Source organism: Psittacula echo, assembly GCF_963264785.1.
Source record: "Psittacula echo genome assembly, chromosome: 1".
Lineage (NCBI taxonomy): Eukaryota > Metazoa > Chordata > Aves > Psittaciformes > Psittacidae > Psittacula > Psittacula echo.
This window is the reverse complement of record NC_137735.1, coordinates 16,257,538-16,283,243: the sequence shown is the minus strand read 5'-3', so window position 1 is coordinate 16,283,243 and position 25,706 is coordinate 16,257,538. Positions and strand designations below refer to the sequence as shown.

The following is a 25,706-nucleotide window of genomic DNA, read 5'->3' as shown; positions in this document are numbered from 1 at the left end:
GGTACTTGTAAAAGAGCCTAACATTTCAAAGGCCCCTATAATTTACCTGGGCTGTTTTCCTGACAGAATCAGTGCAAATGGATAAGTAACTAACTTCAGAAGACTTTGGGTTAACTTTGCTTTTTCCTTTCTGTTTTTTGAATTAGTGGTACAATATCAGCCCTTATGGGAAATTCTTCTACTCCTGCCTCATGGTGCATGTGAGAACTTGTAGTAAGAAAAAGAGAATATGTAAATTTATGAAGCCCTTTATTTTGATAATGTTTACCTTTTATTTGCTGTGATTTTTTTGTTCTGTACAATAATAAATACCCATTATTTGTATTTTTTGTAGTGTTGGAGTGCTCTGTGCGTATGCTGCCAACCAGCATTTAACTAACCAAGTCCGAGGAGCAAAGAAACTGGTTAACAGTAATTTTAAAGATCTGAAAATTTTCCTTAATGACACTCCAGCGGTAAAGAATTTTTTCACTATGGGGAATGGGGATGGGAGGGAAGAGGTGTAAGAAAAAAGTGTTGCAGAAAATAATTGTTTCTTCCTATTCAGTATAAATCACACCTGCAGTATTTTGTTTATTCTTTGTGTGTCGGTCTCGCGAAGTTGAGTAAATGATGCAAGGTAAGACGTTTTCACACAGCAGTAAATGTTTGGGAGTTATCCTGATGGATCAGCATTCTTCAAGCAACTTCTGAGCTGTATTCCTGGGATATCCTGTGGTGATACTTATAGGCCCTTTTCCTCCTACTGAACTAGTGTAGATCACTAGCAGAAGGTGACTCGTTTGGGAAAATATGGTTTTAAAAGGAATACATATAAAAAAGATATTGTATGAAAACTTGGATTTCTTGTTGCTCTTTCCTGTTTCCTTGTATTAAGGGCTGACTTGTATGTGCTCTGGGATTGAGCTACAGTAACTTCTTTTCCAGAAGTATTTTTGACTGCTTTTTCTTTAAAGTAGTGTCATACTGTGCCATACTGAACAGGAAAGATTCTCTCTTTTCTGCTTTCAGGCTTTCCTTAGAGTCCCGAAAGCAGTCCTCTGCATATCTTACTTGCATTGAAAGAAATAAGAAATTCTAGCAAGGAAGGCTTGTAAACTTTCTCATGTACAAATTCCAGTTCTTTATTGATTAGAAAGAAAAAAAAACTCCAACATCCTATTAACTTGGCTTTCATTCATTTTAATGAATTAAATTTAATTAATCTGTTTTACTCCCACATGGCTGATAAATTGGAAGTAGGTGGCATTCCCACAATTATGAGGGATCCACGAGTATGATAGCATCCCAGTCACAATAACTCTGGGCTGGTTTTCTGCTGACAGAACTGTATGAGAGCAAGAGACATCTGCCTAAGTAATTTTCTTAGACAAGGTACATAAATGTCTCTCTCTCACACACACACACACGTAAGAATTTCTTGAGGATAGGAGGACTTAAGCTTCTTGAAGAAAGTTGTAGAATCCAACTAATTGGCTGTAAAGCTCTGAAATCCTGACTGATGTTCTTGACTCATCGGTATGAGGTGTACAGCATATAAGAGGATTTGGAAAAAGAAGTCCCATGTTAAGAGTTCATGTTATAGAAGATTTGCAGACTATGAGTATTGAGCAATAACACCATTAGTTATACAGAATTACCTTTAATCTGTGGCATTGCTGGAGACAACACAAAACCTGTAGCCCTGCAAACTCGTAGTCCTTAGGTTACCCTAGGAAGACAAACAAATAAACAAAAATATACTTACAGCCTTATCAGTAAGAAACTTTTTCTTTTCCTTTTTAGAAAAAGGAGGTCTGCCTCATACTTTGTATTTTAATTACATCCACTGCTGTATGATCAATAGGTTGGTTAAGGGTGCTTTATTGTCTGTTGGTTTTTTTTCCTTTGCTCCACAGAAAACATGAGACTGAATGCCAGATTGGTACACATTTAAAATTGTAAACCCATTTGTCAAGTGTGTTACTCTACATTACTTTAACTCAATTGGGGTGGGATTTATAATACATTATTTTAAACATACAGAAATCAGTTGAGGGTTATTTAATGTCGTTTCGAAAGAACCATTTGGGATGGTTCTTTGATAGCCTCTTGTCCAAAGCCAGGATCTGATATAATTAAGTTGTTGGTTTATATCATTAAGGTGTCTTGGTAGAGCTGAAGTTGTGACTGAACTGGGCCACCTGGGGGTTTGGAAAACCATTTGTATCGAGAGAGAGCAGCCAGCTCCTTTCTGCAAGTTAAGCTCTGAGAGGCTGCCCAAATAGAAGCCAGTTTAGTTGGTGAATTGCCTAAAAATTACCACCCCATTAACTTGCCACATGTCTCCATGAAGGGGGAACTAATGCCACTAGAAAATAAAATAACAGAAGTGAAGACATGAAAAATCTCATTGGGCTGACTGACTTCATAAGAACATGGCTCCTGCTACTTAACACTTACAAACTGAATCGTTTACCTCAGAGAGGTTCCAATAGATTTCCCAGTTAAATAGATCTTTCATTATGTGTAGCTTTGCCGAGCAAGGTAGAAAACAGTAGAGTGCCAGGATTTTGGGGGTTTGTACAACTATTTTGATTGTTTCAAAAGAGCAGTTTGACTCATTATTTAAAAGCATTACTTTTTTCCAACTCTTTTAACATGTTTTTTATCATCTTTTCAGCAAATTGACTACTTGGTGAGCCAGTACAACACAACTAAGGATAAAGCACTCTCTGACCTAAATAGTAAGTACTTTGATTTAAAGGGGGTTAGCGATGTGTATTTAAAGACTTCAATAAGATGATGCAAATACCTCATAATGCAAAGTGAAATTTGTTTATGAGAATGGGGTTTTCAGACAGAAGCACTATTCTCAGTGATAAATGAGACTAAAGCTGAAAATTCTTTTCACATAAAATGTCTCGGAGCTGGTATAATGCATATTACTTCCTGAAATAAAAGTATTTTATTAAATTGCTTATACAGTAAGTCAGGCTACTATTTTATTTTCCATTTTTATAGTTCCATAACCACACACACCTAATGCTTTTTTAGAATATTATTCCCCAGTTTTTAACTGGAGCCAAATGTCAAGGAACAGAGCTACTAGCTGTTTTGGTGGTTCCAATGAGTGAGAGATCTCTGTAGCTGTTTATTTTGTTTTTATATCTTTGTCCTCAGCTAGAAGCTGAGGTATAAGCTTATCTTCTTTTTAAAGCTGCTTAACGTATTTACCATTTCAGAATGAGCAGTTGAAGAGCAGGAGATAGCACTTGAAATAAGACAACTGCACTTTCCCCTTCAACACAGTTACAATACAAGGTGTTACCTTTTAGAGCTTTTGGTAAAACAGAAGCAACCAAACCACTGATTTCTTTATTTTTTTTTTTTTTTTTTAACATAAGCATCACTTTCCAGAACTGATACAGAAAGGGCCAACCACACGCAGTGCTGATTAGAATTCAGGATACATTGTTAGTGGGCATTAATAAATGTGTCTGCATTTCCAAATGAAGTGAAATACAGGAATACCAAAACCAATTTTAAACAGGATTGTTACTGGGATCAGACTATGCAATTGTGGCAGTGTGCCACTTATCCTAAATTGACTTATCATGCCCAGAATCCGTGCTTCTGTCTAGGCTTAAAATGTGTTTTAAAGGTAGTTTTCAAGACACCCAGCTTACCTCAGGCACACCCTGAGGCCAATGTGTCTTGTCTTATTTGAGGCTACTAAAGCACACTGAATGTGCTTTAAAAAGTATTAGTAGCAGTTGTAGTTAACCAGTCTTCTTACTTAATCCTAGGCAGGAACACTCTAGTCTGAAAAAAAAAAACCCAAGTGTGTCATCTTTAGTTCTATAAAACTAATAAATTGACATCTGCATTTCCAGGAGTTTGTAGCTTATCAGCTACTCCAAACTGAAATTTCAAATTAAGTATTTATTCATTGTCAATGTCAATTTAGTGTAATAGCTAACGGGCACTTAGGGGGATCTGTGATGAGAGTCTCATCAATAAATAAAGTTAGCTTTTCTTTTTGTGAAATACCAGAATTAAGTGTGTGATACCTGGGGACAAAAGGATTTCATTCTAAGGGAATCGACAGTAGCATAAATCTCAAGAGAAATGTAGATTATTTCAGTATGCCCACCGTAAGGAAGTGCTGAAAAGTGTTTTCTGCTTGATAAAAATTCTCATCCCAAGCCAGATATGGCAGTGCTGACAGTAATGGATGGCTCTGTACCACACAGTATTCCCATCTCATCAACAGCAAAAATCTCAAAGCTGTTTACCGTGATCCCAGCAACTACCTAAAGGATGTGCAAAATTAAGATGCTTCACTAGACTACTTGGTGTTTGTCATTTAAGCTTCATTTCTGTTTGTGGGCAGGAGGGTTTGGAGGTGGGGATAGCTATGGGTAAGCATGCAGCCAGTGCTGTGAGCATCAGTGCTGCGTGCACTGTGTGAGGGCACAGGGACTAGAAACACGTGCTTAACACGCTTAAGGGATTTCGGTGGAGGTGACTTGGCAGATCTGGGTTGCAGGTGACCTTGACATTGCTGAGTACATGAGGAGCAGGAGAAAGGAAAAGAATCCATTTTCTCTTATGCTACGAAGATACAGCGTGTAGCAAAGAGTATGCCATAAAATTCCTGTCCAGATGTTGGACTAGACTGTGGGGAAAAATGTCCAAAAAAAAAAAGTAGTAAATGCAATGAAATCTTGAGTTTGAAATGATGCGGTTTTACCTATATGGTCAAATACTAGTGAATATTCTCTGCCATATTTTGATTTACTGCTTTTGTTCTTAGGTCTATAGCTAGCTAAAGGAGAGCTGTGTTCCTGCAGTATCTTCTGTCACTAAGTTCTGATTGTCAGGCCTTAGAGGAATTTTAATTATCTATTTATACTTTAAGTCTGACAGCACCTATACTAAAAGGTATTTTAAATTGAACTAGTGTATAATGTTTTTTTTGTTTTTTACTCTCTCCATGCTACAGATGTTGGACCTTTGCTTGGAAGCAGAGTTCAAGAACAGCTGGGAAAAGAAGTGCGTCCTGCACTTGATGCAGCTCTGACAATGGCAGGAGGTAAAGATGTACATGTTGTTATATTAATGTTCTGTTGCCATGGTAAAACAGGCATCGTCTTTCTAGTGCAGAAGTATGGGATGACTGCAGTACCATGGTTCAACTTACCATTTTTCTATATGCCTTGAAGTTCTTTTAAACTGAGGATTTCAGACATTTTAAGGTTTATAAATGCATTTTAAAACTAAATCGAGATTTATGTGCTATTGTTGATACCTAGTTTCAGCAGTCGTTGAAGAGAGATGAAACCCAAATTCCCTGCTCTAGGTTGTTATTCTTTCTCCATTGAATATAAGGGGGACTAGGAAAACTGTGCTTTAAGAGTGTCCATAGGTCAGCAGGTTAGTCTTTAATAGGTCAGGAAAATATGATGGCCTCATCCTGTACACTGCCAAGCTTATTATGAGATGCTGTCTGTAATTTTTTCATTGTGTCTTTGTGTTTAGCATTCCTCATGCTTAGTTCTGTCTCCTTTCAAAGAAGATATTCCTTTATTACTTTTTCTATCTAGGGCTTTTTTTCAGGAGTCAGGTACAGCTTATAGAGAAAAAGGCATCCATGAATCTCAGTTACTTTTGGGTTTTGTTGTCCATGAATTCTTTCCCATTTACTTGTCGTCATTGTCCTTTTTTGATTTATTTCTCTTGTTTGTCTTGAAGTCAAAGTGGAAAGGGCTATCAAAGGTAAAAAAACCAATAAAACCTTGTGTTTTGTGAAGTGCACTATTTTTGTAACTTGTGTATTTTTAGTTGTATGTGTGTGGTTTTTTGTCTACTAAACACCTGTTCAGTGTTTTGTTTTTTGGGTTTCTTCATCTGATTGGGATGATTGGGATGAAATCTAAAGCTCAGACAGTGTTGAACACTCATTAATGCTTGGTTGATGCAACATGAACTCTTTCCCTTTCATCTTGCAGCTGTATAATTTGTGAGTTGGATTATAAACAAAATACTGAAAATACTGCTTTGTGGATATGGGCTTTCTTCTAATTTCTAATGACCAAGTGTTAAAGTTCTTTGCTGAAACCACTGAGTAAGGAGAGGTAGGGAAAGGGTCGAAGAGTGTAATCTGGGAATCTCAATAAAAGTAGCCTGAGCATATTCGTTTGTTTGTAAGAAAATATAAGTGATGCATTTTTATGTGCAATAAAAACATATTCTGTGCTAGAGGGTTTTTCTGGGAGGGAGGCAGGGTTATTTAAATCAATATCATTAAGAATATAGCATTCACGTGTGTGCACTTTCTCTTTGTATCTGCATGGTTTCTAACTAGAGGGATTTTTGAAACTTCATATCCTTGCAGCCATCAGAGAAACGAAGGAAGCACTGGAAAATGTGAGTGTCTCTGTAGAGGTTTTGCAGGAGGGAACAGAGAGGCTCCATGCAAACTTGACAGATGTTAAAATGCACCTAAGCAACACCCTCAACGATTCTGCATGCTCTGCGACTCAGGCTGCCTCAACTTGCAATATCATCAGGAATTCACTAAATCAACTGAACATCAACGCCAATTTTAGCGGGGTAAGAGAATGTTTTTCAGGCTCCTATGGTGTGATTGCCTTGAATAAGCCCAATAGTATCTCTGCAATGTAATGGCTTGGTGTGTGCTGTTACTGGTGAGATAAGTGACCTTCCCATATTCTGTGTTTCTAGGTAATTCTAGTCACTGTTTTCATCTTCTGTGTAGAAGAGGGTAAAATGTGTGTTGAGCAGTTACATTAAAGTGCTGCTCTGGGCAGTGAAACAGTATGTCCTTCCAAAAATGCTAAGTTTAAGCTTTGCTGTTGTACAGCAAAGGTTTCAGGAGTGTGCTACAAAAATTCTACTGAAAATCATGTTTCTAGTTTCTTCATCCTCTCTCCTACCTTTGAGATGTTTACTAAATTAACAAATCTACTATTTTGATGTGAGTCAAGAATGCTTTTTGCTTTCTAGTTGCCAGGAGTGAGCTCACAGCTTGCGAAGGTCAATGATGTCCTTAAAATAGACCTTTCTAGTCTGGTTCAAAAGGTATGTTTCTTGACAGGCTAGTAAACTGTTAATTAATAAACTGGGATATTTGTATATCACTTGTTTTTCCTAGGCTTTCTCAAACAGATTTCTCTTGTTCCCACCTCATCCTGCCTCATGGTGGATATCTATCATTATTATTCCATTGTTTGGCCAAGATTTGAAAGTATGAATGTAGGGCTTTATATCTCAAGGGTACTACAGATAAAAAATGTATTGCTAATTTTCTGCTTGATGGAACAATCCTTAAAAACCAAAAAGGCAGAAACATGTATCTGCTGGTGTGCTCTATATTTTTTGCTTCAAACTAAAGAAAAGTCCACGCTTTCCTAATTATTTTTATTGTATTCCAGCTATTTTGAAGTATGTCTTCCAAATTCTTCATGTGCGTATTTGATATTAAATCTGGTGCAGTGGACCTGATGGGATTACTGTTTATGTTGCAAAACACAATGATTTTCACCTAGAAAAAAATGGCATAGTTTGAGCAGTTTAAAAATCTAGCAATCTGAAAATGTTTGCTAGGAATAGCGGGCACTTTCTGAAGTCAAAGGCTATGCAAAGGGAGCTTAGACCCTTGCCTGCTTCTGAAGTGATCAGGTCTGCAGGAAGTAAAACTTCAAATATCCACTGCAGTGGCAGCTTCTTTCTGTCCAGATGAGCTACTGAGCTTGGTCCCTATGGTTTAGACTCTTTCTTTCCCTTTCTCACTGAAGAAAGCATTAACAGTGTCTTCAAAGGCAGTTGGATTTTGTTGTTTATAACATGCATTTCCTGTTAAGAAGGCACACACTTGCAAAGAGGAGGCACTGACTGGTACACAGCAGCTCCTTTCACTTAATGAGTCTTCATGTGTACATTCTCCATTTTATATCAGATAGATCTGACACGCAACAGTGCTATAAAGTCTGAGATGTGACTGATGCATGTCTATTTAAATTCAGATTTTTTTTTTCCCCAAGGAATATCTGGGAGAGCAAACTGAATCTGAAATAGAATTGAGTTCCTGTTTTGCTTTGACCTTTTATAATGGGCTGTAATAAAAATGTATTTTTGATGGTATTACCACAAACATTTTAGAATGTGTATAGTTTTACTCCTTGTAGAAAAGGAAAATATAGTAAGTAATTTGACAGTGAGAAATTTATTACAGTTTTTTCAACTTTTAGGGTTATGCGGCATTTAATGATACTCCAGACTTAGTGGTGAATCAAACACGGAATATTTTATCAGGTGAGGACAAACTGTCTTTTAATTCTGATTGTTTAATGTTGATGAAACTTACTGATGTTTTTGTTTTGTTTTACCGATAGTATATTTTCTGGGCTAAAGAGCATGAAATGGAAATGTAAAATTTGGGGTATTTTTATTTAATTTTGTGACACAAAAATCCCATAGAAAGCCACCATGTGTTAATGAGGATCCAAAATTAAATCTAAAAATAGAGCATATGGTATTTTATGGAGGAGTTTTATTTGTTAGGCTTTTTACTGTTCAAAGTCACACTGAAGCTTTATCTTTTTTGGTTGAAAAGCTCATTTTCCTTGACCAGTGTGCCTGTAACGTATTTAGAAGTGTAGTGTTAAAAAAACTGAACCTGCCTGCTGCTGTATTAAAATGTACTGGATGGCAAAGGGGAGGTAAAATTAAGCCTTAAGGATAATTTAAATGTCTCTTTTAATTATTTTGGTACTTGGGTTTACACTATGTTCCTGATTTTTAAACCATGACACACTGTTACTCTCTGATGGTACCTGGACACTTGACATTTGAATAAAATGTAGTGTAGTGTGTGTGTACTAATCTGTTTTAATTTTTGTTCTTGCATTGTGGACCTGTTCTGCATATATAAACAGCTGTTCCTTGTAAGTTTTTTTTTCTATTTCCCCCACCCCTCCCCGGGCAAAATGAAGCACAGTATGTATACAAGCAGAGCATACTGTGTGAACTTGCCTGAACTGAGCTGAAAGTTATATTATGCTTTTCATTAGGAAATATAGTGCAGACTTACTCATTGTCGGTATCTGCTGATACGCATAAACACAGACAAGCCATCTTGATTTATCTATTTATAAATTGCTGGGATTTTGGTTTTATAAAAACTGAGTTTGAGTTACAAAGCAAATAACCTAGGCTTGCTAGGGAAAAAAAAAAAGGCATTTATTTGTAAACTTTCAAAAGAGTGTTTTGGAATCCAGTTGAATTTAGAAGAGTAAGCATCTAAACGAACAGTCAAAACTTGTCCAGTTGTTTGAGAAAGAGGAAACTGTTGCCTACTGCCAAATAGCAACCTGTAGTTTATAGGTCCTGGTTTTTCAGGTATGCTCTAAGTTGAAAGAAGAGGAAGAGTGAATAGAAACTGCATTTTACAAATAGAAAATATGTATAATAAGTAAATTAATCATGTCTTTGTGTATCTAAATAGTGTGTATCTAAACTGTAAGTATAGGGTAGCATGTTCATTCTTAATTTGAGGGGGGAAAATGGCTTAGTTGATCATTATCTCAAGAGTGTTGCTAACTAATTGGAATGAATTTATTTACGTAATCTTTGTTAAGAAGGTTGAAAATAACTAGTATAGATTCTCAACATAGGCAGTCTAATTTCTTTCTCACTGTTGTATTCCCAGGGGATGGAATTTAAATAGTTCTCGATCATGTCCTCTGTAAACTTAGTGGCTAATTGTCTTGCTCAGTGTTACCATATGCAATATTGCATGAAAAGCAAGATTTAAGCTGGCTAGATTAGAAGTGACACATTAATTATAACGAAAGGAAAGAGAGAACTCTGGCTTGACATCTATATCTTTCATCATTAAATGCTAAAAATAAAATGTGTGTTTTAAAATGCCATTGTGTTACTTTGAAGCTCAGTGTTTTTGTTGCCTGCTTGTCTCTTCCTCATGCTTGTCTTAATGGCCTGCTTGTTTCGTGTGGCAAATGGCTTAATAGCATTTTATAATGCATACATGGAATGAAAATTTTTTCTATGAATCTGTAACAGTGCACTATGTTTGTTCTTTTAGATATCAAAAACGTGCTGGAATCCATTGGTTCAAATATCACTACCTTCGCAAAAACGCTCCCTGTTCAGAAGATTTTAGCAGATCTGACGATATATCTTACACAAAGTGAAGCATATGTTCAAGATTATTTTCCAGTAGTGGAGCAGTACGATTTCTACAGGTATGGACAGGAAGTAAATCCAGAGGGAATTGCTACCTGTTGGTAATACTTTGTAATATTTTAATGTTCTGTAAAAACAATTAAAATATTAATGATGAACACAGTGAAACAAAGATGCTATAACGCATTTGTTTGTTACTGGCATTTTGGTAAAAGTCAAAACTGCAGCTAATCAACAACTGGTGCTGTTTCACTACAGAGCAAGAGGTAGTTCCTACTGTGTAGGCCTTCAGGTCTTTTTCAGGAAGGATAGGTGTAGGTAGATGTCAAAGATGTAATGCATAAAAGAAGGGATAATAATCTCACAGTTTGAAGCATAAAGCTTTTTATTTCATACCATTTAACTTTGCCCAGGTTTAGTCATTTCAGTCCTCAAGCTCACAAAGTTCTCTCTACATTTTGAAACTTCAGTTTTTCCCGTAATCAATAATTGTTTCTATCTTTGTGTCATAATCAGTTCCACTGCTGCAGAATGTGTGCTGATGGCATTAATGCAATTTTAAATCAAAATGAGAAGACTGAACTTGAAGAACTTTACTTACAATCTATAATCTTTAACCCATTCCTTGTCAGGCAGTTTTTGTGGTGAGCCTTGATGTGTCAAATTTGTTAGTATTTTCTTTGAAGCTCAGATTGCATTTAGCCAAATAAATACTTTGCTTTGTTCTGCTGCAGTAAGCCTCTGTTAATCTTGTATTTAGATTCAAAGAAGTGGAGAAATATCTTATTTGCATGGCACTTAAATACCCATTCTTGCTAAAACTGACCTAGTAGTATTTCCAAGTACAAGTGAAACCAAAGCCTGTAGCTGTCCAGATTATTTTCTATCTGTCCCTTCCTTAATTACAGATGCATTGTTCATTATTCTTAATAAGTATTCTTCTACAAATGTGCCTGTCAGCATTAATGTTTTTCTTTCTCTGTTTTGGCTGTGCATATTCATTATGATATTCCTTTTTCTGGTTCCCACTTTCCCACTACAGAGATACAGGGAAGAGAAAAGGGAACTTAAGAAATATAAGCTGGGAGAAGGGGAACAAAAGGAAAAAGGAAGAGCAGAGGGAATTGGGAGGAGATAAAAGGCTAGAATGAAATACAAAATGTGTGAACAAATGCATGTGCTCCAAATATGTGGGCAGATAGAATTGTTATGGGATTTAATTAATAAAAATGAAGGTTCAGTTCCTATTCAAGATCCTCCTTCTGATCAAGTTCTGTTAAATGCTCCATATAGTGAAAGCGTTCCACCACAGACACAAAAAGCTAGATATTAATAGCCTTAAATACATTTACTTACTATTAACAGTCCTATCACACTGTGTGCAAAAAGTAGTAAGCCTTGCAGTAAGAGTAATGTATTTCATGACCAATGGTGAGTGCACATTCTAAATTCCTCCATTGTTTCTTGAATAAATTACTGTTTGAGCTCCTGCCTCCTCTGAGTCATTATTTGCTCCACTTGGCACACTTTATAACAGTACAGATCACCTGCAGTAATGAGGTGGGAACACCTTGTTCCTGTGGTGGTTGTTCCCCAGCCCTTCTGGAGCAGCTGTCTGTTATCCAACAGTGATCATGTTCTGTCCTACAATATATGCAAGTGTAGGAAAACCATTTTTTCATTGCTAATATTTGTTGCTCAAACAGAACCATGAGTGAGCCAGTTGGGAATATGGTATTGCCTGATGTATTCTGCAGGTCCCTGGTGTATTCCTCGCATGCTAATAACCAAACACTTTGTGTTTTATTCCTTAGGTGGCTGGGTTGTCTCATTCTGTGCTGCATGGTGGTCCTCATTCTGATCTTCTATTGTCTTGGATTGCTATGTGGCACCTGTGGTTATGATAAACATGCTTCTCCAACAACCAGAGGCTGCATCTCCAACACTGGAGGAAACTTCCTCATGGCGTAAGTTTCACTTACTGGTGAAAGTTAAAAAAAGGTACCTGTAGAAGATTGTTTTTACTGATTTTTTTTGAAGGGCATGTGCATGAGAAGAATTGATGCTTTCTATGTGTATGCGCTGGAAAAAAGTCAGAACAAAAATAAGTACTGGTCTCATGTACTTCCACTAAGGGTCTTGGGAATTTTGGGTTCTCTTTCATTAAGGATTATAGCTGAAGGATAAAATCTCTGAATCTGCTGTTCTAAGGTGAGTGCTGTAGCTGATATATTTCTATGTAATATTGTTTTTTAACCCCAGGCAGCAACTGAGTACCATAGCAGCTCACTCATGCCCACTGGCCTCTGGTGGGATGGGGAGGAGAATCAAGAGAGTTTAATAATGGGGAGTGTATAAAATAATGCTAACAATAACAATTATAATGAAAAAGAGGCATAGAGAGGAATAAACCCCAAGGAAAGAAAACAAGTGATGCACAATACAATTGCTCACCTCCCATTGACCAGTGCCCAACCTGTCCCTGAGCAGTCATCAGTGGCTCCCAGCCAACTCCCTCTGGTCTATATACTGGATATGACATGCTGTGGTATGGAATACCCGTTTGGCTAGTTTGGGTCAGGTGTCCTGTCTCTGCTCCTTCTTGGCTTCTTGTGCCCCTCCTCGCTGCAGAGCATGGGAAACTGAAAAATCCTTGATTTAGGGTAAGCATTACTTAGCAACAACATAAAACATCAGTGTGTTACCAACTTTATTTTCATACTAAATCCAAAACACAGCACTGTACCAGCTACTTAGAATAAAATTAATCTCTAACCCAGCTGAAACAAGGACAGCCAATTTGGAAACTGCAAAAACTGGGAACAGATAATTGAAAATATAAAGAGGGTTTCATAGCTTTTTAGTACACTTGAGCAATTCCTTAAAAGAAAACAAAAGCCATGCAAGGAGTCAAGAAACACTTGACTTTCTCAGAGCACTTAGGAGTTTGGGGGTTACTGTTGGAAGTTCCTAGTAGTGGTTTAATGTCATTTCTGTTAGGTGCAAGAGAAGCTTGCATCTGAAATTTGTCTAAAATTCTTTTGAGAGCACAAGGCTAGAAAGTTGAATTTTAAAAAGAAAATTGTATGCTTTTGTGGCTCTTAATTCTTAAAAGAGTTTGCACACCCAGTGCAGATGTGGGCATTTTAAATGTGATTTAGCTGAAGACTTTACAGAGCTGAAACATGTAAGATGTTTCAGAGGGCAAAAACCTATCTGGAAAACAAAAGTATTTCAACGGTCTACCACTTGTCATATTGTAGCTGCTAACTGTTGGCTTCACTGTTGCCCCAAGTATATGTACCTTGTTCTTCAAAAGCAAAAACTTACTCAACTTATTTTTTTTCAGTGGTGTTGGATTCAGTTTTCTTTTCTCCTGGGTGCTGATGACTGTAGTCGTGCTCACTTTTGTCACAGGTGGAAATGTAGAAAAACTGGTCTGTGAGCCCTTTGAAGATAAAACTTTATTCAAGGTAAAATTATTCACGTTATTAAGCAATGACTGGGATCTCCGTGAGTCCTGATGGTCTTGTCAGTTATGTATGGCATACTATTTTTTTATGGGATATTTGAAGTGAGTTTGGATCTGGTTTTACTTTCCCCTTACTCACCGAATAGACACATTCATCCTTTCTTGGTTTAATTTGCTTTGCAGTGTTAATACTGCATGTTTGTCGTCTTGTGGAGATACTTTTTTCTGTGAATTCAGCATTTCTTGGTGAAGTTCAGCTTTGATATTCATTTTCTGCACCAGAGAGGTTGAATTTGCTGGTTTGCTTGTGTTTCCATTAATGGGTGATGGGCTTATATGTGGGTATGTGTCAAAAGATTGCATATGAATAAATTCATTAATTGAAAACTCTGAATTATAGTAACATTACTGAATTTTGTCTTCTAGGTTTTGGATACTCCCTACTTACTAAATCAGCACTGGAAAAACTATCTTTCTGGCATCCTGTTTAAAAATCCAAATATTAACTTGACTTTCGAAAATGTGTACAGGTACTAAAGTTATGGTCAAGATTTAATTCCATTTATGCATATTAGTTTTGTGGCATCTTCCATGCTTGATATTTAAAGCACATGCAAAAATGGTACACATTCCAGAAGACATTCTGATTTTCCAGTGAATCAGTAGCAAAAGCATGAGTTATTAGAGGTAGTGTTAGTGCAATACATATAACGACATTAGTTGAACTCTTTGATAAAATATTTTGCATCAGATTGATTCTCTTAGAATATGAAAACATTGTGAATCATTCTCTTAACACTTAGTCCTCAAGGTGATTTTTAGGCTGATATATTTTTATTTTTACAGTGATTGTAAGGAAAACAAAGGAATTTATACTTCACTTCGCCTAGAACACCTGTTCGATATCAATGAATTCCTAAATATTAGTATGGTAAGTAAAGAAAGTATGAGCAGGTGCATGATTACTTCTGAAGTCTGGAGAGGTGTTTGAACACAGTATGGCATGTCTGGGGTTTGTGGGATTTTGGTTTTTATATGCAACATATCCTGTAAGGAGGCAAAAAATGGCCAAGCTAATCTGAAATAAAGGAATCTATTTACGAACAAGATGTTCTTTGCCCATCTCAGTGGACCACAGAAGGTTCTCTGATATGCTTTTTATGATAATAAAAATATAGTTGATTTTAATTTTGAAACTTGCATAGAAGGTTCAAGTCTAGCATCTTCCAAAGACTACTTATGGTGTGTAATGAGAGTCTTGCTCTTTAGATAAATGTCTGTCTTAGTGTGTTCTCCTCTGATTCCAGTCAGATTTATATTGATCCAGGATATGATATACTGTGCTCCTAAGAATGGTTCCTGATTTCAGTGGGAAGGAGTTGGGATAAAATATAATCTTTTCAGTTAAGCTGTAATAATACACGACTTCATTGTTTTACTTTTACAAGGGCATGTAGTGATAGAACACAGGAGAATGATTTTAAGCTGAAAGAGGGGTAGCTTTAGATCAGATATTATTCACTGTGAGAGTAGTGAGGTACTGGAAGAGATTGCCCAAAGAAGTTGCAGCTGCCCCATCCCTGGAAGTGTTTAAGACCAGGTTGGACAGGTCTTTGAGCAATCTGGTCTAGTGGAAGGTGTCCCTGCCCAGCTGGACCTGGATGAGCTTTAAGGTCCCTTCCAACCCAAATCATTCTATGATTCTATAATCACATGACTGTACTAATTCTGGAGTTGCCTATAATACTGATCTTCATTACAGCAACCTCTAGGGGATCCATATTCTGTTCTGCCAGGCACTGTACCCACACTTAATAGATACAGCCCCTGCCCCCAAATAATACACAAAATGAACAGGGAAGATTATTTTGGGTGTCCACAGCAGACTGGGAAGGAGGTGGAGGCTGGAAAGGAAGTCAGGTTTTCAGATTCCTCATCTTTTACTCTGTGACCTGTGCAGGAAAGGTAACATTTTAGATTTGGATGCCATGCAGGAGGACTTCAGGTGATGATAAGCAGGTCATCTTTAGTTCCCACTAAACATATTAAGAGGAGTCTCATTTAGTCCTATGGCCAATAGAGTGGACAAGTGTCTGTCCTGGCCACAACGGAGATACCAAATTCTCTAGGTTTCTCTTGGTTAGGGCCAGGGGTATAACTTAAATATTTAAACATAACATTTCCTGGAGAGGAAAGGGAATTCTCTTTTATCTTGGTCTCCTCTTAGGAGGGACTAACATCTATTCAGAGAAGCCTGCTTAAATGGATGTCATGAAAGGGCAAGTAATTCATTGGTATGAAAGATGCATGGCTAGGTTAGAACGTGGCATGGCTAAACTATGTGGATAAAGGGAAGAACATTACCTGGTGGATTCCATCAAAGTTAGTTGAATTCAACTGATGTAAGCAAGAATCAGTGTGTTCTTCTTCATGAAAGTGATGAGTCAGCAAAAGCAAGATGCTTAGGGAAGGACAGCTATAGATGAATACGCACTGGGCGCAAACCACTTATATGCTTTATTTTGTTTCCCTCTCAGTATACAGAAGATGTAGCTCTTAAAATTGAGCATATTCAGATAAACCTCAGCAAAATCATCCTGCTGGATGAAATTGGGAAGGAGAATCTTTTGAATTTCAGCTCTTCAGGAATAGAAGGGATAAACTTTGCAGCGTATTTGGCAGAGGTGAGACTGTAGTCAACCGAGGTTTGACTGGGACGAAGTGTAAAATGAAATGTTTCTTTTAACAGTGGGCAAAATGGAGAAAAATCTGCTTTTGTGTGAAGGGGTGTGTTTTGGAGAATCACAGAACATGGATCAAAAGCACTTCAGAAGTTAAGCTCAGCAAACATTTAAAGAAATAAAGGGGTAGACAAAGTAGGTGGTGTGCAGTGTTTGAATGCAGTAACAACATACACTCTTCTGCTGTTCACATCTTGTTTCAGATCAATAAAAGTGTTACCAAAGTTGATCTTCTGTCATTTGCTAATGACTTAGAAGCAAGAGCAGACCAGCTGGTAAGTTTAATTCACTAATACAGTAATACATAAAATGTATCATTTATATACTTTGTAAGTATAAATACATAGCCAAGCATTTAGAGTTTCTGTGGGAGTATTCTTGTATTTCAGACACTTATATACGTGATGCATTGTCACATAAGGAAAAGCTTTCAAGAACAACATTGGATATGAACTGTATTTTAAATATTGCTAATTACTGATTTTTCTATGTTAACTGTTGTACAATTTCTGCTTTGGAAGTATAATTTCTTGAATTCCACCGTTTGCTTAAGAAATGGGGGGAATATTCCAATTATTTCCTGTTTATGCTGTATACATTTTAGGGTCCCAGTTGGAAAAAAAAAAAAAAGGTTAGACTGTGATGAAGATGATTATTTGAATTAATTTTGTTTCAGTTATTGAGCAGAATGTTTTGCGATTAGCAATAAAATTAATACTGTGGAAGCTCATAAGAGCTCTATTGAGGACTGGGGCTCCACTGTGGCGGGAAAACACACAAAAGAGATCCTGTCTTGCTCTGAAGGGCTTTTTTTGCATGCAGACACATGGACAATGGTCAGAGGGTGCAGCTACGGTATTGCTTGCAAATGAATCTGCAGAATGACACAGCTGTGTTAACAGTTGGTGAATATTCAGCTAATATGTTTGTATGAATGTCAAGGTCACTTCATATTTGTTTTTCAAAATGAGGGTCATACTTTGGCCACGAGGTTGGAGACTGGCCCAAGACAGATGCCTGCATTGCGATGTAGGAGAAAGAGTTATGCTGCATATGTGCTACTATCACTTGGATCACTAAGGGACGCAGAGAGCAGAGTGGGAGCATGCTGTTTGGAATTTATCAGATATCCATTCCTCCCTTCGGGAGAAGGCGGCACAGTAGAGGCTGCTGGTGTGCTTACTCCATATAATTTGATCACACAACTTAGTGCTTTTTTCTGCCACATGTGCACTCATGTCAAGTTTAGGCTGCTCAGAGCTTTTCTTGTATCCTTAGCATCCTCTCCAAGTACCATGAGTGAGCCACATGTTGCCTGTTTACTCATGTAGTTTGTCTGCTGAATTGGACAGATACCAGTAGCTTTGGCCAAAGTTCACTTCAATTTTCAATTTTTACTGTGCCATTTTGAACCTTATACAGGTGGGGAGGTTTTGCTGATGTTTTGGGTTATTTTCTAAGTGAAAGCTGAGGTTCTTCAAATGTATTATGCTTTACATAGAATTGCCTGAAATGTCTCTTTAAAGATATATTCTACGTAGCTCCATAAAGGAAAATTTATTGTGCTGGTAGATGGGTTTGTTTGTTTGTTTTTTTTTTATTTATTTTTGGTAATAGAATCTAAAAGAAGTATTCGAATTGAGAATAGATTAGGCAGAGTAATTTCTTTCTATAGAAGACAAAGAAAACCACAGTATTAAATGTGTTCACTGTCACAGTGTATATTTTTATTTCTTCCTTAGTGTAATCTATGAAATGTCTAAAAAAAGCCCTCCAAAACCCCACAACAATATGACATAGTACAAAAATAAGATTGTTTCAAAACTGATACTGGTTTCCAAGAATATTTTGTAATCCCGCTTTGTTATTAGTGTTAACTCTTAAAGTTTACAAGAACAGTCAGTTAAAGAATAAACTAAAACCGTTTGGAATTAATTAACCATGGGGTTATAGTTTACATTTTCTGGCACCTTACACTAAATTGAATGGATGTTTTTATACTGGAAGGAGCAAATGGAATAAAACTTTTATCAAAACACTGGGTCCAGGATATGGAGGAGGGAGCTACCACCCACAGGTGTTGTTAGGTAAGGGAATTCAGCTTGTCAGTGCACCACATGAAGCATCCTGAAGCTCAGTGCCACAGCTGACCACTTACATGAACACTTCACAGGAAGCAAACACATTTCTGAGGTATGCCATTAGTACACTTTCAAAACAGTGAGGAGTGTGTATTCAGTGTGTATGCAGGGAGCCAAGTGATTTTGCCATCAAAAGGGAATGGAAGAGAAATGTATTTCTGAGAATAAAATCAAATTCCACACTATTTTGCAGCAAGTGTGAGCTCCAGACAGGCAGGCAGTCTTGAAAATCAGGGCACAAACTCGTATCTTCTGACTGAAAAGCAGGAGCTGCAGAAATGAAGAATAACTTCCACAGACACATTTCCAAGTTACCGGCTGGGAAACTTCTGTGCCCCTCAGAAAGCAGTGTGCCTCAGGGTGGTGTCCACAGTGCCCAAAACAAAAGCAAGTACCTGTGCCTGTGCCATGCTCATCCCAGCTGTGGTGCCATGCTGCAGGGTTCTTGCAGTGAGTTAGAGGGGGATGTGCTAGCTCCTCTGTATTTAAAATGGCTTAGAGCACCATGTGAAAATTCTCTCCAGTTAAATCTGTGCTGATAATGTTATAGCCAGAAAAGCAGTATAATGTATCTGGTTTGGTTATTGAGGTTTGAATTATTAATATGGTGATTTTTCCTCTCTTTGTGTTGAGGAATTCAATTTGCCATATCCCGTTGTTAGCATCAGCTGTTCTGCAATGAATGAGGATAATATGCAGCTTTCATTGTTTCTTGCTTTGTTGGAAAGCTTTGAGACTACTGAACAATACTGCATAATTGTGTTTTTTACAGCCAAAAGGAGCACTGGAAAATGCCTTAAAAGGACATGCAAACAACATTCGAATGATTCATAACCAGCAAGTCATTCCACTAGAGCAAGCTATGGTAAAATATTAAATCAAAACTAAAATGTAGTTAAGAAAATATGAATCTTTGAATCCCTTAAATACAGAAAGCTGGACCTTCGCTAGTATATAAGCACAGATTGCATTTTCACTGTCACTGAAGAGTAATCTGGTTAAAGTACGTGTTTAATAAATAGTTTTCCTACTTGTAATACTACTACTTTATAATGCTTTCTAAAATCATGATCTTTTTCCTCCCCATTTTTTTTTCCTGTATCTATTTTTGGTTATATATGAATAAAATAGGAAATGGGAGAAATTTACAAAATCCTAACCCTAATTCACTCATTTTCTTTTTTGCTTAGCATTTGTCTTCAAATAAATTTTCACACTTTATTTCTTGGAATTAGCAATCGCCTAACAGTGTTAATTAGAACTGGAACCTCCTGACAGGAGTATTTAGAACCAAAGAAAAGTATTTTTTATTGATGCCATAAAAGACGTGAAAGGGCTGCTTCTGCCTTATTTTGCCAGGCTTTTAAGTATCAAGCTGTGTGTATGTTAGGTGTTGCTTTTTCTTCTAGGTAACATGATGACTTTTAGTTTATGCTATCATCTGATACAGTGTTCCTGCCCTATCAAAGCCCTCTGGTAGAAAAGCATTGTCTTCTCTTCCAGTCTAATTCTATGTTGATCTTTCCTAATTAACTCCTAATTATTCTCATCTCTTTTTCCTTTTACAAAACCGACTGTCAAGAAATATGTTAAAGCTAGGGTAAGTGCTTTTTCCCTTCTGAAATTGCACATTATAGAATTCTCTGAATGCTTGGTTCTGATTTTAACTGTTCTCTCTTCACTCCAAATAAATCTTAGTTAAATCTAAAATCTTCCAGTACACAGTGCATAAGAGTCATAGCATGGTTTGGTTTGGAAGGGATTATTAGAGATAATATCGTTCCAACCCGCTGCTAGGGGCAGGGACAGCTTCCACTAGACCAGGTTTCTCAAAGCCCCATCCAGCCTGGCCTTGAACACTTCCAGGAATGGAGCAGCCACAACTTCTCTGGACAACTTGTGCCAGTGCTTCACCACCCTCACAGGGAAGAACTTCTTCCTTATATCTAATCTAAATCTACCCTCTTTCAATTTAAAGCCATTACCTCTTTTCCTGTCACTACTTGCTCTTATAAAAAGTCATATTCATTTTAATACAACTGTTGTTACTATATATAGTGTGATATATTGTATTATATGAAGTAATCTAGATAAGATCAAAGTATGCATATAATATTAAAAGAGATGGGCTCTTACCTGTAGCAATGACTTGAATGTTTGTTTTCTTTCTTCCCTCCTTTCTAATAGAGCACTTTAAATCAGAGCATCCGGTTACTGAAGAGGACATCATCTGAACTTATGGTAAACTTTTCTTTCTGGCAACAGGAACATTTTTATGTGTTTTAAGTCTATTCATCATATATGCAGGGCATATATTTTCAATACAGCGGTTTGTATTTCTAGCTGTTCTGTTATTGGAAAAGATTGTAATGCATTGAGGTTGTAGCAGGGATTCAGATATTTCTTGTACACAGCTTTTTCTACCCTGGCTTTCCCTTCCTTACAGAGGGAAAAAAAAAAAAAAATGAAAGAAAAAGATGGGAATTTTTTTTGAAGCATGAGTTGTAAACTAACTAGACTTGAGCACAGTTCCATATGGTGTGTTACTCATTTTCCTAAAACTGTAGTTTTTTTCTAGAATCCTTGAATACAAAACTTGGGGAGTTAGGGGGGAAGACAACCAAGAAGTAAAATGCAAAAATTCAACTGAGAAAAGAGAGCTTAACATGTCTTTAACTACCTGTTGTCCAACATCCAGCTCCCAGGGGCCTGTTTCTTTAGCACTGGACTGTTACCTTCCTGCTTCTGCAGCGTCAGCCTTGCTGTGGGAGCCTGGACCTGTATAGAGGCTTCCCCAGGACAGCCATGTTTCCCCTCTAAGTAGCAGCTCATGCCCACACAATGGGACCACTGCCTTCACAGTCTGCTGGACTTGGGAGAATATGCAACAGGATGGTTACTTTCCTGGCAGCAAAGCTTTCTGTTGCCACCAGCCTGCCTTGGCTCTGCTAGCAAGAATCCAGCCACACTTGCTAGCACTTAAGAGTCATAGTTGCAACAGCTTGATGGGCCATACCTACCCCAGTTCTTCCCATTATGGTTTTCACCCATCCACAGCAGCAGGTGAGCTAGGTTTCCTTTAGAATCTGTGATTTGAACCTGGAAGGTGGGGCTAAGAAGCCATGAAATCAGGTGCTGATAAGAAAGTGTTTGACCTGTAAGTGTATTTGGGAAACACCTCTACAGTTTCAAGCTGTATGTACATTATCCTTTGTGTGTGTTCTGTGAGAGACTTGATAGGGTTGCACATGCATTGAAGAAGTGTCTCAATCCTTTTGCATATTGATTAGCAGAATGTTCTAGCTGTACAGAATCATACTCTAGTAAGAGTTGTAATAGTATACAGGCACTGTATTCTTGCTGTGCACTGTATGTGTCTGTAATGTATATACTACATTGATGAATGTATTTCTACTTTTACAGAAAGGAAAGAGAACGGAAGAGAAAGCTGATTTAGTATATAAATTGGTAACATAGGATTCAGGAGAAGATACTGTTTATAACCACTAATGTCTTCCTTTTCTAGTAGTGAGAGAATTTTGTCAGGTGATCTTGAATCTGTAGGCCGGCTCATGTTCTGTCTGGAGTTATTTGGAGTTTTTTGACAGGACAGTAACATTGGTTTTTAAAGAGAATAGGGTCCCAAAAATGGCTGCAGAGCCATTGTAACAGCCTGAAAGGGATTTATTTGTATTAAACGCTGTCTCTTCCTCTCCAGGTTAAGGTGAAAAATGTCATAAGCGCTGTTAATGCTGCCCAGCTTCTCATAAATAACAACGCTTCTTTAGTTATTGTACAGGTGAGCTTTAGTTAATTAAAGTACATTAATTTATGATGTCATGGAGATAAAGTTTCACTTACTTTTATTCACTTTTTTCTGTTCCTAGGAGACAAAAAAGTACATGGATACCATTGTTGGCTACTTTGAGCAATACATTGAGTGGGTCAAGGAGTCGGTAAGATGCATTAACTTCATTGACAGAAGCTGTGTTTGAAAAGAATGTGAAAAATCTAGACAATAATAATGATCATGTTAGTTTGATAGTATGTTTTATAGCTTCAATTTGTAAGAGATTTGTACTTACTATGAAGGGGAAAACTTGTTGTCTGTAAATAGTTCTGTTGTGTTTGAAATAGAACAGAAATGATGAGTTGTGTTGATTGGAATAAGATGTAAAAACTACTTTTTTTTTTCCAGGGCTAGCCTGAAATCTGCCATTAGCATTTGTGCTAATACTGCACTGAGCATGTCCCTGCTTAGTTCAAATTGATGTCATTAGCATCTTGTTTTATTTTTCTTCCTTCAGCTGCAGCCTTTAAGAAAGTAAGCTGAGGTTTTAGAGATGTTCAGTTGATAGCATACCCCCATTGGAATTTGGATAGGGCGAGAGAAAACAATTTAATAAACAGCATCTGTAACTATAGGCAAGTTTTGAGATTCTTATTTTATTCTGTTACATTCTTTGAACTATATACTTATTTTTTTAATGTCTTTCAGATTGCCATGGAGGTAGCAGCATGCAAGCCTATTGCCAATGTGATAGATACAGCAGTAGATATTTTTCTATGCAGCTATATAGCCGATTCTGTGGTAAGGAATATTTTCTGTTATTCAGAATTGGGGCAGTGGGAAATTCTTTGAACGTACGTCTGCGTTTAATTATTCTGGCTAGACTGTTCTGAAGTATGATAATGAAGTGTCATGTTCAAAGTTATTCAGGGAAAAAAAAAATGTTCAGATCTGGATCAAATCCAAAGCCAAACCAGTGCTGGACTTGTTTTATGTTCCCTGTAAACTTAGGCTTCTATTAGTGAGAATGCTGTAAAATTAACTGTTCTTACTAAATTTCTTACAACTTGAATTGCAAAGTAAATACAGTACTACTGGTTTGGAATAAAAGTTCTGGAAAAAAATAGCTGGGTTTCTGTTTGATTACTTGATTCTGAATGACCTTGAAATGGAAAAGCATAAAGATCTGAAGTTTCAGCTGTAACTGTTTCTGACTTGAGGAGAGGGAGTGGGGGAAGGAAGTGAGTGAGAAATAGGAAGGAAAAACTTTCTCGAGTATCTTTCCTGGAATCCAGAAAACCTGAATGAGGTTTTATCACTTGACTTGTAGCAGACCTTGATTCATTCCTATACAGTGGAGACTTGGAGCATGACTGGTTGCAATATATAAGGGCAATACTTGCTTTTCATCTTGCTTAAAAGAGCTTGGAAAGAGGGCAGTATGTATTAAAAAGAGCATATGAAACCACATGCCTGGAAACTACCTAAAATATCTCCTAGCTATTGCTTAGCTTTATGGCACTTGTAGCAAGGTCCTAATTAGGACCTTGTGTATAATCAGTCAAAGCCAAAGCATTCGAACCTTGATAATGCTTTAACCACAAAATGCTTAACCTTGATGATGCTTAACCACATAAACCTCCTAACCTGGCAGAATCATCGATTCTGACATGTTACAGAGCTTCTTTTCTCCTTTGTGTAGCCACTAACCATCTGGAGGGAGATGGACCATGATTTTCCTGATGGTAGAACTTAGCTGAGTCACTTAAAAATCAAAATTCCTCCAGCCGATAGAAATCAAATTTGAAAAATGATCTTTTTAACATCCAGTGATAACTCAGTTCAACTGTATGATAATGAAATTAGTTACACAAACAGGTTGCAGTTAGCAAGTTTAAAAGTACCTTGAGAGAGTGCTGGAAACTTTGATTTTGAGAAAGAACCATGAGAAAGATGAATACTTTAAAATACCAAGAAAGGAGAAAGAAAAAATGTGACTGGTAAATTAATGCTGACACGCAAAATTACTTTCTCGCCCAAGGCTGAGTACATTGAAATAACTTCTTAGGGCACTCTGGCTGTGTAGCTTTGAGCAACTTCAGACACATTTCTATTTGGTCACATTTGAGGACAGTGCTGTTCTTACGTTAGTTCACAGTGACAGTAGGGAACACTTAACATGCCCTGCTCCATACTAGTATAAGGAGTTCTGATAATCCATAAGACCAGTGCCACTAATTTTGGCTGTGTTCTTCCAGTAACAATGATTAGAATATCATGATCTTAAGGTCCTTTCCAACCCTAACTATTCTATGATTCTATGATCAGTCTTTTTCCTGGATTCTGCTTTGTTTCAGAATACCTTCTGGTTTGGTTTGGGAGGCTCTTCAATATTTTTAATTCCTGCCATAATTTTTGCTGTGAAACTCTCCAAATACTATCGTAGAATGGATACAGAGGATGTATACGATGAGTAAGTATATATTCCTAAGTAAGCTAAATGGCACATGGATTGAAATATTTTTGTAGTATCTCACATGAAGGCACTATAATCCTGAAACCTTCTGCACAGTCAGATTAGAACTGTATGTTCTTGTAAAGTATTGCAGGTTTGGGTTGGTGCCTACACAGTGCTTCGTGCAGGTGGGATGTGGTTGCCTTGTCTTGCTATGACTCTGTGCAGATAGTGTCAGCCCTGACTTTGAGAAACTTATTTCAGAATGAGGTTTTCAGAGCTTCGTGTACAGTGATTATATAAATGTATTCTAAATGTACAAATGATTAGCTTTGCTAAGTAACCTGTTAAGGTGAATTACGCCTGCTTTTTAATCTTCTTGAATTAATTATTTGCTTTCTTAGTGTCTTAGTTATTCCTAACGAGTCTTTCCTTTTTCAATTGCAGTTCCTCTGTCTCAGGGACTTGGCATTTTACTTTATGATAACTGTTCTTGCACATTTTCCCATCAGTTTTGTTTTCACTGTTTCCTACTCTTTGGTTTTGCTCATTGTTCAGTTAGTTTGTGTACTGCATTTCTCAGTTTTCACACTGGTCATTTTTCATTACACATTCACTAGTCAGTGGAGCAGAAACAGGCATGTACAGCTAAAATTACTCACTTATTAGTATCTAGTTAATTACTCCTCCTTTTCTGTGTTTTTTAGTGGTGAAACTATACCCATGAAAACGTAAGACATTTTTGATGGTATTTGTTACAATTATTTTATTCTGGTGGGAGGGTTTATATTTTTCATGTAACTTGTTACTTCAAATGAGGTAACGTGTTCTGTTTCACCAAACAATATAGATTATATTAGAGTATCCAACTCAAGAATACAAAAATACTTAATTT

General features: G+C 37.1%; 1 protein-coding gene across 1 annotated transcript in view; it reads left to right on the top strand.

The window, feature by feature from the left end:
• The window catches only part of PROM1 (prominin 1), a gene marked incomplete at both ends in the record, with an annotated part of 51,955 nt that extends 26,660 nt beyond the window's left edge, over window positions 1-25,295 (top strand). Inside the window, 22 exons of the mRNA XM_080623994.1 lie at window positions 335-455; window positions 2,663-2,726; window positions 4,988-5,077; window positions 5,737-5,760; window positions 6,380-6,597; window positions 7,012-7,086; window positions 8,256-8,319; window positions 10,112-10,271; window positions 12,027-12,179; window positions 13,562-13,685; window positions 14,111-14,214; window positions 14,531-14,615; window positions 16,222-16,368; window positions 16,629-16,700; window positions 19,339-19,431; window positions 20,149-20,166; window positions 20,754-20,807; window positions 22,285-22,365; window positions 22,454-22,522; window positions 23,065-23,157; window positions 24,714-24,829; window positions 25,259-25,295. Of these exons, the coding sequence (XP_080480120.1) occupies window positions 335-455; window positions 2,663-2,726; window positions 4,988-5,077; window positions 5,737-5,760; window positions 6,380-6,597; window positions 7,012-7,086; window positions 8,256-8,319; window positions 10,112-10,271; window positions 12,027-12,179; window positions 13,562-13,685; window positions 14,111-14,214; window positions 14,531-14,615; window positions 16,222-16,368; window positions 16,629-16,700; window positions 19,339-19,431; window positions 20,149-20,166; window positions 20,754-20,807; window positions 22,285-22,365; window positions 22,454-22,522; window positions 23,065-23,157; window positions 24,714-24,829; window positions 25,259-25,295 (2,062 nt within the window). The remainder of the gene's footprint in view (window positions 1-334; window positions 456-2,662; window positions 2,727-4,987; window positions 5,078-5,736; window positions 5,761-6,379; window positions 6,598-7,011; window positions 7,087-8,255; window positions 8,320-10,111; window positions 10,272-12,026; window positions 12,180-13,561; window positions 13,686-14,110; window positions 14,215-14,530; window positions 14,616-16,221; window positions 16,369-16,628; window positions 16,701-19,338; window positions 19,432-20,148; window positions 20,167-20,753; window positions 20,808-22,284; window positions 22,366-22,453; window positions 22,523-23,064; window positions 23,158-24,713; window positions 24,830-25,258) is intronic.
• Window positions 25,296-25,706: the final 411 nt, after the last annotated feature.